The sequence below is a fragment of the Pangasianodon hypophthalmus genome, chromosome 14 (assembly GCF_027358585.1).
Source record: "Pangasianodon hypophthalmus isolate fPanHyp1 chromosome 14, fPanHyp1.pri, whole genome shotgun sequence".
NCBI classification, from domain to species: Eukaryota; Metazoa; Chordata; class Actinopteri; order Siluriformes; family Pangasiidae; genus Pangasianodon; species Pangasianodon hypophthalmus.
Window position 1 is genome coordinate 24,737,884 of NC_069723.1, and position 15,972 is coordinate 24,753,855.

The window sequence follows — 15,972 nt, forward strand, 5'->3', positions numbered from 1 at the left end:
TGAGACATACTGAGACATACTGAGGCCACGCCTCCTTCACTGAGACATACAGAGACATACTGAGGCCACGCCTCCTTCACTGAGACATACAGAGACATACTGAGGCCATGCCTCCTTCACTGAGACATACTGAGACATACTGAGGCCACGCCTCCTTCACTGAGACATACTAAGGCCACACCTCCTTCACTGAGACAGACTGAGGCCACGCCTCCTTCACTGAGACTGAGGCCACGCGTCCTTCGCTGAGACAGACAGAGGCCACGCCTCCTTCGCTGAGACAGACAGAGGCCACGCCTCCTTCGCTGAGACAGACAGAGGCCACGCCTCCTTGCTGTCAGTCAAAACTGAGAGTTAATTAATTTAACACCGAGCCTCGGGTCTCAAACTATTTAACTTATAGAGATGTCTGTAATACAGTTAGAAGTAATTTGCTGTGATGAAACAGAATCAGAGCAGCTCTGGGACTGTAACCAGCTCGTTTGCGTGTTGCCAAATAGGATCCCAGGCTGTGTAATAACGAGGTGTGTCTGCCCCTAACAGAAGCTTCGAGTAATAAAGCAGCCCTTTTTGTTGTTTTTTTTCCATAATCGACGTCTAGTTTGAGGAAGCTACAACCTGCAGCAGCGAGGCAAGACTGCAGCAAAAATGTCAGACAGATGCGTAGTGCTTTATTCGGGTTCTCTTCAGGAGGTGTGCTGAGGGAGCATTACGACACTGTGTGTGTGTGTGTGTGTGTGTGTGTGTGTGTGTGTGTGTTTTGGATGTCTCTAAGGAGGCTTTGGGGAACTGGATATGGCTTCCTGCTCTGAATCTCCATAATTAAAACCAGCACTAACTTACGCCGATGTGGGCTACGATTCCGTCCAAATGTTCGGCGAATTTCCAGAAAAAGAAAATGTGTGCGGTCGAGTTTCCATCAGCTGGTGACTATTCTGAAGTGGAGCAGCAAGATGATAACATTCCGATGCTCCATAAACGCGGCGTCCGAGTCCAAAGCTGAAACACATCGTCACCGTGACGATCTGAAAAACAAAGCGAACGCTCTCGAACATTAGGAACTTAAACCGCAAAAATACACAAGTATTAAAAATGATTTTCTGTGTTTAAACATTATATTTATATTTATATTTATATTTATATCTGAGATTCACTGTGCATTGTGCTACTTTACTGCAACGTACGTTGATAAGAATTTGCTAAGAATTCGCTACAATCACTACAAAAAAAATCGTAAATGAATTCCTAGGCAATATTTATATTTGTACAGACAACACATGCATTATTTTATTTTATTTATTTATGTATGTATGTATGTATGTATGTATGTATTTATTGCCTAAACGCACATCCCTGGCTCTCTGTCTCTCTCTGGATCATTTTTAGCTTCTATTTTAGCAAATATTGCCTTCTTTCTTAGCAGATTGTTTTGTCGAATATGGTTTAAAACACTAAATAAACCAGTTTTAATCGTTATACGATCAAAATGACAAAAACGTGCAGCTTTGCAATCGTTTGTAGTGGCATGACTGGAGTATTTAGCTAGCTGGGTACTAGTACACGGTACTATGAAGTACTTATGCATTAGCTTGAAGCTAGCATGAGCTAGCTGTAGCTACTGCTACTGCTAGCTGGATGCGTATGCTAGGCTTGCTCGGTGCTAAGCTAAGCATGTGTGCTGGTTTGGTACGAGTAGCTTGTTCTCCACGTTTCTGTGACTAGTGGAACGTCACGCTGCTGCTGGATGAATCGGGGTCGATATGATCCACTAAAATTAAAAATTTACAGGAAAAGAAAAACATGCAGAATTAAAAATGATTGCAGCTATTAAAACTAGCTGATTTTATATATATATATATATATATATATATATATATATATATATATATATATATATTTTTTTTTTTTTTTTAATTTCTGTAGTAATTACTGATCTCGGACAGGTTACTGTATTACACCGCAAAAATTAAAACTAATATGCTTAAAGAATAAAAATAAATAAATAAAAAATTCCATTAATAATTATTCACAATTTTCCAGTAAAGTATCTATCTATTACATTAAAGCCACAAAACTACATCAGATTTTTCTGAATGTTTTCACTAAAACCTTTAAAATAAAATTAAACTTCAGTTAAAGAACATGCTGCTTTAAAAGATGGCCTAAAATAAAAAGTTATTTATTTATTTATTTATTTATTTTTTTCCTTAGCATGTCCTTTATTTGTTTTCTGTAATTTTCCATTAAATGTCAGCCATTTTTATTATTTCTTCACACTTTACCTGAAAGACTTCGTCCAAAATGATAACATGGCTAACGATAAATAATCTAGCTAATAATGGCTAATCAGATACAACAACAACAACAACAACAACAACAACAACATGGATGTTGAATAGTTTTGCTAATAATTAGCTGATAACAAATGTCTAAACAACACATGGACACATGGAGAATGAAAAACTTTGCTACGAACGGCTAACGATGTCTAGAACAACACGGATATCAATCTCTGTCAAATGATTACGCTAACAATTGCTACATTGACATGGCTAATCGTAGTGGCTAATAATGACACGGTTAACGATAACTAATGATAGCTAACAATGCTTAACAGTGAATAACATGAATATCTATGCTAATTATGAGGACACGGTCAGCAATGGCTGGCTATTAATGCACATGATACCCCGGGCACTGAACGTTAACTCGGCTAATGATGACTCGTAGCATGACGGTCTACTGTGTAGATGATGCTAATATGCCGAATCATGCTAACTCGCCATGTAACGGGATCGTACATGAGTGATGAGAAACTGGGTCACAGGGCGACACTGAAAACTTGGCTAATAATAATAGCTACTACAAATATGAATAGCTATTGAATATTAAATAACCATTGGCTAATGATATGATAACGTGGCTAATTATATGCCTAGCTAATAACCTAGCTAGTAACAACATGGTTATGATGGCTAGTGATGACCTAGATACTGAAAAATTACTTGGCTAGCAATAGAAAGGATAAAACGGCTAATAATGGCTAATGACAATGTAAATATTAATGTTAAGGAGGAGCATGTACACTGGATGCTAATCAGTGGCTAATAACAGTTATGATAACATGGCTAATAATGGCTATAATAGCATAATAGCTAATGATGACAGAGATGCTAATAATGGCTAGTCAATGTTATGACTAACTTGGCTAATATTGGTTAATATTAATGAGTAGATCATGTTTCCTGGTCGCTAATTACTAATGATGATGGCTAATGATAACATGATTACTGATATTTAAGCTAGCTAATAGTTTTGACAACATGGCTAATCATGATTAGCATGGCTATTCATGGATATTCTCTATAATATGGCTCAGAATGGCTAATGATAAAATAGCTAATGATAAATAACTTGATAGTGGCTAATCACAATATAGCTAATATAACATGGCTAATAAAGTTGTGGCTAATGATTAAGAACCTTTTAGATAATAGCTAGCATTGATGTAGCTGATAATAACATTAGCTAGTAGCTGATAATAACAACTTGGCTAATAATGGCTGTAACTAATAATGACAAAGCTAATGATGAATAATTTGCCTTATGAAGGCTAATAACACGGCTAATAATGATATGGCAAATGACGTCGCTAATAATAACACAGCTAATAACAATACAGCTAATGATGAAGAACTATTACCATGGCTAATACTGGATTAGGATAACGGCTAATGTCTTTATTAGCATGGCTAATGACGTGGCTATGTTATCGCTATCCATTATTAGCCATGCTAATAAAGACATTAGCCAGCTAACGATGGCTAATAACATCTACACTGAGATAGCTAATGATGATACTGCTAGTAACGGCTAATATAAACATGGCTCATGAATGCTTATGCTAACAGGTCAATTAGTTTCATTGTTTTTATACACTTTTTATACATTTCATTCTTCATTTCTCCTACTTTTTTATTTATTTATTTATATTTTTTGGTTAGCGCTCGTCCTGTGTGTCTCACGCGGCGTGAGCTGTGAGAGAAGTTATTAGCGGTTGAGCATCTGGTCCAATGTGATAAAGAGATTTTAGCTGAAACCCGATCCGGTCTTTGTTTTATACACAAAGCGGTAAAGCGATACACACTGCGGGACTGAATATCATCTGGAAGTGTGTGTGTGTGTGTGTGTGTGTGTGTGTGTGGGGATGAAAAGCTGAGCTGTGGAGAAGTGAAGCCACAAAATTGACCTTTCGTTCTTGCTAACATACTTTTCAGTTGAGCTGTTCGTCTCGCACTGCTAGCATCGGCTAGTCGCACTGCTAGCTCCGGCTAGCCGCACTGCTAGCACAAAAAGATCTATATTTGATTCATTTCCCCATAATATATTATCTATGTGCTAAAGTCCGAGCTACTGAGGCACCATTTCAGGATTTAGCCAACATGCTAACTAAAGTTAGCTACCTGCTATTTGGAGAGAGAGTGATTTTGGAGCATTCAGACAGGATCTGTTTGTCTCTCTGTCTGTCTCACTACCATCTGTCTCTGCGTCAGCCTGTATTTCTGTCTGTCTGTCTGTCTCTGTCTCCTCACCTGCCTGTCTCTCTGTCTGTCTCTCTGTCTCCTCACCTGTCTGTCTGTCTGTCTGTCTCTGTCTCCTCACCTGCCTGTCTCTCTGTCTGTCTCTCTGTCTCCTCACCTGTCTGTCTGTCTCTCTGTCTCCTCACCTGTCTGTCTCTCTGTCTCCTCACCTGTCTGTCTGTCTGTCTGTCTGTCTCTCTGTCTCCTCACCTGTCTGTCTCTCTGTCTCCTCACCTGTCTGTCTGTCTCTCTGTCTGTCTCTCTGTCTCCTCACCTGTCTGTCTGTCTCTCTGTCTCCTCACCTGTCTGTCTGTCTGTCTCTCTGTCTCCTCACCTGTCTGTCTGTCTGTCTGTCTCTCTGTCTGTCTCTCTGTCTCCTCACCTGTCTGTCTGTCTCTCTGTCTCCTCACCTGTCTGTCTGTCTGTCTGTCTCCTCACCTGTCTGTCTCTCTGTCTGTCTCTGTCTCCTCACCTGCCTGTCTGTCTGTCTGTCTCTCTGTCTCCTCACCTGTCTGTCTCTCTGTCTCCTCACCTGTCTGTCTCTCTGTCTCCTCACCTGTCTGTCTCTCTGTCACCCCTCCTGTCTGTCTCCTCACCTGTCTGTCTCTCTGTCTCCTCACCTGTCTGTCTCTCTGTCTCCTCACCTGTCTGTCTCCTCACCTGTCTGTCTCTCTGTGGCCCCTCCTGTCTGTCTGTCTGTCTGTCTGTCTTCTCACCTGTCTGTCTCTCTGTCACCCCTCCTGTCTGTCTTCTCACCTGTCTTTCTCTCTGTTGCCCCTCCTGTCTGTCTCCTCACCTGTCTGTCTGTCTCTCTGTTTTTCTCCTCACCTGTCTGTGTCTCAGCCTGAATGTCTCTTTACCTGCCTTTCTCTGTCTCTCTGTTTCTCCACCTGCCTGTCTCTCTGTCTGTCTCACTCCCATCTGTCTCACTTCCGTCTGTCTCCTCTTCGATCTGTCTGTCTTTTCACCTGTCTGTCTGTATGTCTCTCTCTCACTCCTGTCTGTCTCTCAGTCTCTCAGTCTGCCTGTCTCATATCCCCTCATGTCTGTCTGTCTGTATATTACAGACTGTTAAAATGGACACCTGTCCCTCGTTCTGTAATGTCTCTCTTTTTTTTGTCTCGTCTTTCTAGCTTTGTCTGGATGTCTATCTCTCACTCCTGTCTGTCTCTCAGTCTGCCTGTCTGACTCTCTGCCTCAGTCTGCCTGTCTCTCTCTCTGCCTCAGTCTGCCTGTCTCTCTCTCTCTCTGCCTCAGTCTGCCTGTCTCTCTTTTTCTGTCTGCCTGCCTGTCTCTCTGCCACTGCCTGTCTCTCTTTCTCTCTCTCTCTCTCTGCCTCAGTCTGCCTGTCTCTCTCTCTCTCTGCCTCTCTTTCTCTCTCTGCCTCAGTCTGCCTCTCTGTCTCTCTCTGTCTCCGTCTGCCTGTCTCTCTGCCTCAGTCTGCCTGCCTGTCTCTCTGCCTCAGTCTGCCTGTCTGTCTCTCTGCCTCAGTCTGCCTGTCTCTCTCTCTCTCTGCCTCAGTCTGCCTGTCTCTCTCTCTCTCTGCCTCAATCTGCCTGTCTGTCTCTCTGCCTCAGTCTGCCTGTCTCTCTCTCTCTGCCTCAGTCTGCCTGTCTCTCTCTCTCTCTCCCTCAGTCTGCCTGTCTTTCTCTCTCTCCCTCAGTCTGCCTGTCTGTCTCTCTCTGCCTCAGTCTGCCTGTCTGTATCTCTGCCTCCGTCTGCCTGTCTGTCTCTCTCTGCCTCAGTCTGCCTGTCTCTCTTTTTCTGTCTGCCTGCCTGTCTCTCTGCCTCTGCCTGTCTCTCTCTCTCTCTGCCTCAGTCTGCCTGTCTCTCTTTTTCTGTCTGCCTGCCTGTCTCTCTGCCTCTGCCTGTCTCTCTCTCTCTGCCTCAGTCTGCCTGTCTGTCTCTCTCTGCCTCTCTGTCTCTCTCTGCCTCAGTCTGCCTCTCTGTCTCTCTCTGCCTCAGTCTGCCTCTCTGTCTCTCTCTGCCTCTCTGTCTCTCTCTGCCTCAGTCTGCCTCTCTGTCTCTCTCTGCCTCAGTCTGCCTGTCTCTCTGCCTCAGTATGCCTGTCTGTCTCTCTCTGCCTCAGTCTGCCTGTCTCTCTGCCTCAGTCTGCCTGTCTGTCTCTCTGCCTCAGTCTGCCTGTCTGTATCTCTGCCTCGGTCTGCCTGTCTGTCTCTCTCTGCCTCGGTCTGCCTGTCTGTCTCTCTCTGCCTCAGTCTGCCTGTCTCTCTTTTTCTGTCTGCCTGTCTGTCTCTCTGCCTCAGTCTGCCTGCCTGTCTCTCTGCCTCAGTCTGCCTGCCTGTCTCTCTGCCTCAGTCTGCCTGTCTCTCTTTTTCTGTCTGCCTGTCTGTCTCTCTGTCTCAGTCTGCCTGTCTCTCTCTGCCTCAGTCTGCCTGCCTGTCTCTCTGCCTCAGTCTGCCTGTCTGTCTCTCTCAGTCTGTCTGTATATTACAGACTGTTAAAACAGCCACCAGTCTCTCTTTCTGTAATGTGTCTCTCTCTCTTTTTGTCTCATCTTTCTATCTCATCTGCCTGTATCAGTCTTTCTGTCTGTCTATATGAAAAACTATTCAGATGGCTATCCGTCTATCCTTCCACCTTTTTTTCTCGTCTTTCTGCTTATACTCCACTCATTACCCCTTTGGCCTTTGACACCACTGGGATTTTATTCACCGTCTCAGAGTGACTTTTCCCTGAACCGGATTAACGCACCGGCTAACATCTGTCTCTCATTTCTGTGCTAATATGAAAGTCTCAGCTGTACTCGAAGAATACGTTCAGTGAACACACACACACACACACGCACACACACACAGTTAACAGATGGGCTTAACTGGACTGTTTCTTCTTTTGTCAGATAAGATCAGTAACGGTTTAGTTGGTGTGAATGTTTCAGTTAAAAAGCCTAATCTGGTGCTAATTAGCAAGAGTAAAATTTCACGTAGCACAGATAAAGCTAGCTTGACTTAAATAGCTCCATGTTAGCATTAGCATTTTAGCAGTTTTAGCCTTGTCGTAGCCATCATTAGCCCTGTAAGTAAAACACTTTGGGAGATGCTGTTATAGGAAAACAATCCAGGACAGAGCAGCGTTACTGTTACCACCCTGAGTCTCTTTCTTGTAGTTAATAAAAAAATATACACAATTGCGAGTAAGATGTTACTTTTATACAACGGTTTTATAAGAAATTAATATCGAGTAACTGACAGTTCAGACACAATATGGCCATATAATTAGTTCATTATTGCTCCGTTAGCGGAGATAGATTCTGAAGAAGCCACGTTCACTGATGGCCCACTGATGCTAGCTAGCTCACGGTGATTTGTCACATTTCCGTTAAAGGCGCTTCCGGTGAAATTCCCTTCCCTTCTTGCTTTTCATCTTCATCTGACGAGTTTTCATATCGTAAGTCAGAAGTTATATTCGTGAAAAATGTATCGTTCGCTGTGTCCGCTGATGATGTCGCTAACTCTACTGTAGTAACGGTTTCAGTGGGACTGTTGCTGAAATGAGAATTTTTACGTAGCGAACACAGACGAGCAGAGCGACACACACACACACACACACACACACACACACACACTGAAACTTCCTGGTGTGGTTATACTAAATATAAGCGCTCTAGCAACGTGGCTCGACCAATCAAATTAGTGGACTGGAACAAGCTACTGAAGTTTTTTTTTTTAACCTTCATAAAAACATGTTTTTGTAGCAAGAACTGGCTTTTTACTGTCACAAAAAAACCCAAAAAAAACACGTACACATGCTAACTCCAGTGACGTTCCTAAGTCTTGTTATGAGGCTTAAATAGTTTTGTTGTTATTGTTTACTTTCCGTGTGCACACAACTGTTTATTTTACAGCATGAAGATAGAGGAACAGCCAAGCAACCTCACATCGCTGTGGATAGAATGACATCATCAGCTATCTACGGCTCTAAAATGGAGATGTGTGTGTGTGTGTGTGTGTGTGTGTGTGAGAGAGGTTTAATACGAGCTTGTAATGCCTGGGTGTGGGTTTGAGCTGTATGGTCTCATATCGGTGTTATTGATTCTCTGTGCGGTAAAATGACGTTTCACCCCAGACTGGTGTGTGTGTGTGTGTGTGTGTGTGTGTGTGAAGATACCTGTGGGAATTGCGTCTGTCTCGTGGAGTCTGTGTGAAACGAGATGAGAGGGGTGTTGGCTCGGAGCCCGACGCTGGATCAGCGCTCTGCTCTGTAAGGGGGAGGGGGAGTGTGTAGGGAGGATTAAAACCAGGCCGCATTGTGCGTGTGTGTGTGCGTGTGTGTGTGTGTGTGTGTGTGTGTGTGTGTGTGTGTGATTATTGTCATTACTGTGTCCGCGACCCCGGTTTTAGCCCCGTCTCTGCTTTCTAATTACGCCGGATCCCAGCGGCTCGTAGCCCGTGTAACTGTTTACAGCCTTTGCCCTGAAACTCTAATAACAAGCACCGGCCCTGATGAGAAACCCAAAACATTCTCTCTGCACCTCGTGATTACGGTTTAGTCGCTCGTATAAACCGAGTAACCGTAAATCTCAAAACGAAAAAAAAACTTAACGTAGTCTGTAACAGTTTTACACCAGGTGTTGATTCGGGTTGTCATGGCGACAAAATGTCCCGCCCAGAAGCCTCTGACCTCGCAGCTTCTCTGAGTTGGAACCAGCGCGATTTTGTCGGGTTTGTCAGTGATGTCTGTAGCTTTTGGGTGGGATATTTTGTTGCTATGACAACATTAAATTAAAGTAACCAGATTGGCTCATGTTGTCATGGCGACAAAATGTCCCGCCCAAAAGAACTTAAAATCGCAGGTTCCAGACCAGCAAAACTGGTTTGTTTCCAACAAGAAGAAAGGATGGGGAACGTTGTCACCATGACACCTTAGCGCTACTTATTTAAAGTTGTCATGGCAACAAAATGACGTGCTCAAACGCCATTGGTTCTTGACTGCTAAAACACCGAGAACTGGTGATTTTAGGGGTTTTATTATAGGATGTTCATTTTATCACCACGACAACATGAGCAGCTCTAATTTAACGTTGTCATGGTGACGAAATGACCAGCCCACCAGGTGATGTCAGTAGCTTTTAGGTGGGATATTTTGTCACCATGACAACGTGATGTCCCACCCAAACATCACCGTTTCTCAGGATTGGAACCGACCCGAGGTCTGTGGCTTTTCAGCGGGACATTTCGTTGTCGTGACGACGAAATGTCCCGCCCGGAAAGCTCCTAACATCGCCGCTCCTCTGTGTTGGAACTGAAACAGTTTTGCTGTTGTTTTGCTGATAATGTTAGTGGTTTTTGGGGGCGGGACATTCTGTCACCATGACAACATTATGCTGGGCAGAACTGGTAGATCTGGTGATGTTACAGGCTTTTGGGTGGGAGATTTAATTAAAATATTTACGTTTGAATAAAATACGCAAAACAATACTGACCGTACAGAACTTTACCTAACTAGCTAAAGAATGTAATAAAGTTTCAGTGTCAGTGCTTCACCAGGGACGCTAACGCTAACGTGATTGTAATTCGGTACGGAGCCAGACAGTGATTTGAATAGCAGTGATTTGAATTAGCATAGCTAGTTATAATGCAGGATGTTTACTGATCCAGGAAACGGCTCAATTTTGTCCTTCGTAAACTTGCAGAACTGTTAACAGAATATAAAGCGAACGACGCAGTCATGCTCTTAAAGCTCTGATGAAGTTATCAGTGTGATGTTTCGACCATCCGAGGAGCTACAAGTGCTCTTCATTATACGTATAATTTGTATTATATAATAACACTACACTAAAAGCTTTTTTTCTTGGTTCTCTAGATGTTTATGTTCATGCTAGAAATTACTTTAAATTAAAAAAAAAGAAAAGAAAAGGGACAAAATACTCAAGACCAAATGTAAAGCCAGCTTGCTAGTCCTGCGTTTTTGTTTTGAGAAATAGTAGTAGTTATGTTTATATACTCTGTGTATATGTTTGTATACGAATATAACATGCTAGGCTTTGTGCTAGCTTTCTACATCTGGATTAGCAACAGATTAGCAAAGCAAGCTAGCTGTACTAGCGACATACACTCACCAGAGGCACTCTGTTACTTCCTTGTAAGCTTTATTTTTCTTCCTAACGTCGCTATACGTTTAACGAGAGGTTGTATATAACGACAGGATATCCGTGTGAAGCCACGATTATAAGTTGTTGTTCCGTTTTTGTGCGTCAGACAGTGAATGGGAACTTATTACAGGTTGCGAGCGGGGAACTGAAGAAAAGTCGGACCACACGTGCCTTGGGATTAATCCGAGGAATCGTTCGAGCTTATGGAATTTTGGAAATTTTGCTTTATCGCAGAATTGAGAAAACCGCCATTTAAATGTTGCTTTGTCGCTCACTAGTGTGAATGTAGGTACACAGATTTTATCAGTAGCAAATTTAACTACAATGAAATGCTTAATTATGAAAATATACACAATAGTGTAGCTTTGTTGAAGTTTGAAGAATTGCAGAATATCCTGCATGTAGCCGTCAATAGCATAAGCATCAGTAATATTAGCTAGTTCTCTAGCTAGCTGTTTTTTTTTTTAATTTACGTTTATCTAGCTAAATATTTTTTGCACAAATATTTTTTGTAAACAGATGAGGTAGGAGATGAAACTTACAGCTAGAAATCCTAAGAGGAAAACGAGTGCAAAAGTCAACAAACGCAAATTAAAAACATTTATGAAAGCTTCGTGTCTGCCAGGTGAAAAACGGTTTAATCACGCAACCTAAAAATATCCACACATTTTACCTTTATATTTATATTCAGTGCTAAAGTAGAATCCGTATCTTATCTTATGGAATAATAATAAGATCTTTATGCTGATAAAAGCTCTGAGCTCCCGTCCTGTTCTCCTCTCATCTCTCTGTTGATGGTTTTCATTTTTCTCCACAGCCGCATGATTGAAAACTTCATAAACTTGCCATAAAGAAGAACCTCGTGCCATAAAAATGCTTTGTCACAGTAATTTCCGGCTCCGTCACCGGGCCACAAACACACACACACTCCGTCCTCTCTCATCCCGCTGCTGTGATTTTATTTACGACGCTGGGATTTTTATTTCCGCTATTTTCTTTTCTTTTCTCCTTCGCTGTTAAACAGCCCTGGAGGTTCTTGGCAGGGACCCGAGTGCCATCTCGCATTGTAGTACTGCTGACTCAGCTTTTTCTTTTTCTTTTTCTTTTTTTTTTTTTTTTGTTCATGCACAAGTGTAATGCATGAGGTGAAGCGAAGAGTGTGAGACAATGAGGGATAAATAAAACATTTATTTAAAGTCCATCATAAAGTCCATACGATCATTAATATTTCATTGTTATTGTATGATGATGATGATGATGATCTATATCTGTCTGCTTTTTTTTTTTTTGTGTATATCTTCGTCCGTTAGTCTGAGTGTGTGTACAGTCAGTGTTGTTAGGGTTTAGTATTTGTGTAATGTACTATTAACTGTGTAATTTGTATAATCTTAAAATAAAATAAAATGATTTGAGGGGGAAAAAATAAATAAAACTTTATGTAACACAAAAACCTCTAACGTAGAAAATGGGGGAAGTTTGTTTGTTTTAAAGACATGATTATTTAGATGATTAGATGTCGTCTCACACACACACACACACACACACACGAAAAAAAAAAAACAAAACCCAAAAGTGACGACAGGCTGCGTAACACGTAAAAAGTTGTTTGTTTAAAAAAGAAAAGAAAAGAAACCTCAGCTCAGAAATACATCTTGAGTTGCTCTGGAAAAACGACGTAACAATTTCGAACAATTGCAATCTATAAAAAGTCTAAATTTAAAGTAGCTAGAGCTTAAAAAAAGGAAAAAGTGTCAACTAAAGTACCCTCTCGTGGCACGCAGGCCTCCCCAGCTCAGGAGAATAGTCTCGAAATGATGATAAACTGAACATTTATGAATCATTTTGGTGCTTTGATTCTTTGAACTCCCCTTTAAAGCGAATCAAACGATATGAGGTTTGATTCATTTGATTCACCAGAAATAAATAGTGCAAAGTGTTCAAACTGGAAATGTGGACTGCGATGATCTCTTCTTCCAGACTTTCCACGCACCGATGAAAGCGAAACGTTAGAAATTTTCGCATTTCCATAAATTCTTTTTGAATAACTCTTGAGTGAATCGTCATTTGATTCATCATCGGTTAAACAGTTGTACAGTTTTTGTTGTGGTTCGAGCGAATCCAAATGCGAGTTAAATTAAACAGATTACAAAGATTATAAATTCCTCTAATTGCGTATAGATGATTGTGCCTCCTGTTGTGATGTCACGTGCTCCTTTAATCTGATTGGTCCTTTATGTTTCAGGTCTAACAAAAGGAGCAGCTATAACATAAAGAGGAGGCCTCCAGCTGCCTGGTGCCCGTCTACCCCCCTGTATCCCGTGTGCGCTGGATTTATTTATTTATCGTCGAGGGGGGGAGGAGGCTGATAGATCTCAGAGCATGAAGCCCAGCTGCTGAGACGGCGCTCACACACACTCCGCTTACCCGGCTGGATGTGTGTGTCCCTTGCCGGAGTCCAGAGCCGAAAACACCACGGCGGCCTCCCGGAGCCCAGCGGAGATGCCCACCGAGACGCTGCCGCCAGATAGCAAGGCGCTGGGCGCTGGTGGCGCCGTGGCATCGGCCGTACCCCTCCGAATCCTAAACAAAGGTCCCGAATATTTCAGACGAGCGGCCGAACCCAACCCAAAGCGCCTGAGTGCTGTGGAGCGACTTGAGGCTGACAAAGCCAAGTACGTCAAGAGCCAGGAAGTGATCAACGCAAAGCAGGAACCGGTGAAGCCGCAGGTGCTCGCAAAACGGAGCCCGGGGGTGAGTTCTGCTCTCAAAGCCTCCAATAATAACGCCAAGTCAGACACCTGCGCCAGCACCAAGCGTGAAAATCTCAACCTGGAGATCCTGAAGAACCTGCTCAACAGCTCGTCTTCTGCAGAAGGACCTGCTAAAAGCTCAGTGGCCAGGAGCTGGGCTCCAGAATCCGGGCATCGCTCCTTTCCCGAGTCCCTAAATGTCCCGGCTGCAGCCTTTCAGGGCCGGAAAAGCCCACAGAACCTGAACCTAAGTCGTGGACTTATGGAGAACCACGGGGCCGAGAGCGATCGTTTACCGCTCCATGCCTCTCAGAGCTCCTCGGACATCCGGCGGCTGTGTAACGGGAAGCCGTTCCGTTCGGGACGCAGCAGCAGCAGCAGCTCGGCTCCTCCACTGCCCCCAAAACCAAGTGCAAAGGCTTTAGGAATCTCTGACAACACAAAATGTCCCGCTGAAACGGAACTAGAAGCTCGTCGGCCCTCGCTGCATCGCTCCAAATCGGACTTGAGCGACCGCTTGGCTCGGTCCGGCGCAGATGCCGAGAGGTTCTTCAACTACTGCGGCCTGGAACCTGACGAGCTCGAGGGTTTCGTCGAAGGCTTCGGACGCGCCAGCTCTGATATCGTATCACTGAACTTCCGTAGCGCCAGCATGATCAGCTCGGACTGCGGCCGCTCGCGACACACCGACGACAACGACGACCTTTCCAACGAAGACGAGGATGAGGAGGAGCGCGTCCCCTACGGGATCTCTGCTGTCGAGCGCAACGCTCGCGTCATCAAGTGGCTCTACAGCATCAAGCAGGCGCGAGAATCTCAGAAAGTCTCGCACGTTTGAGGTTTCAGAGATCATGAACAAGCTACAGCCTCTCGCGTATCTCACTTCTGACTCGGTATTTACTCGACGATCAAGTGCACTGTCTTTATCTTGAAGGATTGACTGACGAAAATAAAGCTGTTTGTATTTCTTTATAGGTTTACAGCTTTTTTTTTCTTTTTTTTTTCTTTTTTAGCCGCTTTCCATGTCTTCAGATTGTGCATGACTTCCTCACACACATACCCACGGCCTCCGGCTCGTCACATGTCTGTCAAAAGGTGGCCGTTTTCCCGAACAGCTCCAGCATCGAGTGGTTTATCGTTCTGTTCTTTCCGCCTCTGTACGTCAGCTAGCTGGGTTTCGATCTTTGTTTTCCGTCTGTGTTTGGGCGCACTGAGCCAGGAAGCCATACGGGAATGAATGCAGAGCATCAGTGTCTTTAGATGTCTTTCCTTCCTTAGTTTTCTCTCTTTCCTTTTTTAAATGTGTGTATATCAGTGTGTGTGTGTGTGTGAGAGAGAGAATCAGTGTTGCAGAAGCATGTCTGACCAGAAAACAACTTCTTTTCAAAAATAATGGCTTCCATCGGGATGGTTACGCACCACATCATGGTGTAGTTACTTCTGTTTCTGTTCGTCGTCCACAATGCTCTTGTTACGAAGGTACTTATTGTTTTGATCAGTGTAAATTCTGTAAGATGATGTATATAATTTTGAATTCCTTGTCAAAAGAAAATAAAAAAAAGTAAAACAAGTAAAACAAAACAAAAAAAAACAACCCCTGGTGTTGTGTGATGAAGATCCTGCTATGCTGTTTCCATCCCGTAGCTCTTGCTTTGGTCTTTCTCTCGTTTTTTTTTTTTTTTCGGTTCGCATCACCAGTCTGTGTCCATGATCGACTCTGTACATCACTGTTCTTTATAACAACATTAAATATTAGGTATATTCCACCTGGAGTTGTTCCTTAAAGACTTGTTTCCGTTAGTTATTTTTAATTATTTCAATAAATGGCTAATTTGCCATCTTTTGCCTTCAGTCACATTTGTACAGTGGTGGTTTTTTTTTTTTCTTCTTTCTAATGATCTCCTTGTGAAAACTCCAATACAGTTTTCATCACACTAGTGCTAAATGGCTGAAATGATGCTAACTGGCCACCAGCAGCTTTAATTTATAGCTAACGATGTTGTTACACACCGACAGACAAATCCTAAATGTTATTAGCTAGCACAGTGGCTAAGTGAAAGTTTCAATATGCTGTAAAAGAGTAACCAGGCTAGTCAGTGGTAGCTAGCTAACCTCATTTAACCTCAACGTACGACAAGCTAATATCGTGTTTGCGCTCCTGGCGTTCTCTTGTTGCGGTACACATCTTTATTTTCGCTCAGCGTGATATTAACGGAGTTGTTCTATAGTTTTGAGCTGCACTGTTCTATATTTTGCTCCGATTCGTCGCAGTTTCCACATCACTGCGTGTTGCGATTCAGGAAAAAGAAATTAGGTCAGTTTTTACAAGCTAACTTATTCAATTAATAAAAAAAAAAAAAAAAGCCAGACTATCCTCTGTGATGTTTGTAGTTTAGCAGACACCAAAATTCATGAACCAGTAACTTTCTTCTTTTGTTGCGTTTAAACGTACAAATCGCGTAAAAATTGCTTTACGAAACTCAGAAGAGTGTTTAGTGAAACTAAATGAGAAACTGATTTGTGCCTGGTA

At 42.9% G+C, this 15,972-nt stretch overlaps 1 protein-coding gene across 4 annotated transcripts in view; it reads left to right on the forward strand.

Annotated features, from left to right (window-relative positions):
• The window catches only part of fam110b (family with sequence similarity 110 member B), a 43,920-nt gene extending 28,640 nt beyond the window's left edge, over positions 1–15,280 (forward strand). For all 4 annotated transcript variants that reach the window (XM_034310896.2, XM_026935108.3, XM_053239603.1 and 1 more), the window contains one exon: positions 12,935–15,280. In XM_034310896.2, coding sequence (XP_034166787.2) covers positions 13,192–14,280 — 1,089 coding nt within the window. In that variant the 5' untranslated portion in view covers positions 12,935–13,191 and the 3' untranslated portion in view covers positions 14,281–15,280. The remainder of the gene's footprint in view (positions 1–12,934) is intronic.
• Positions 15,281–15,972: the final 692 nt, after the last annotated feature.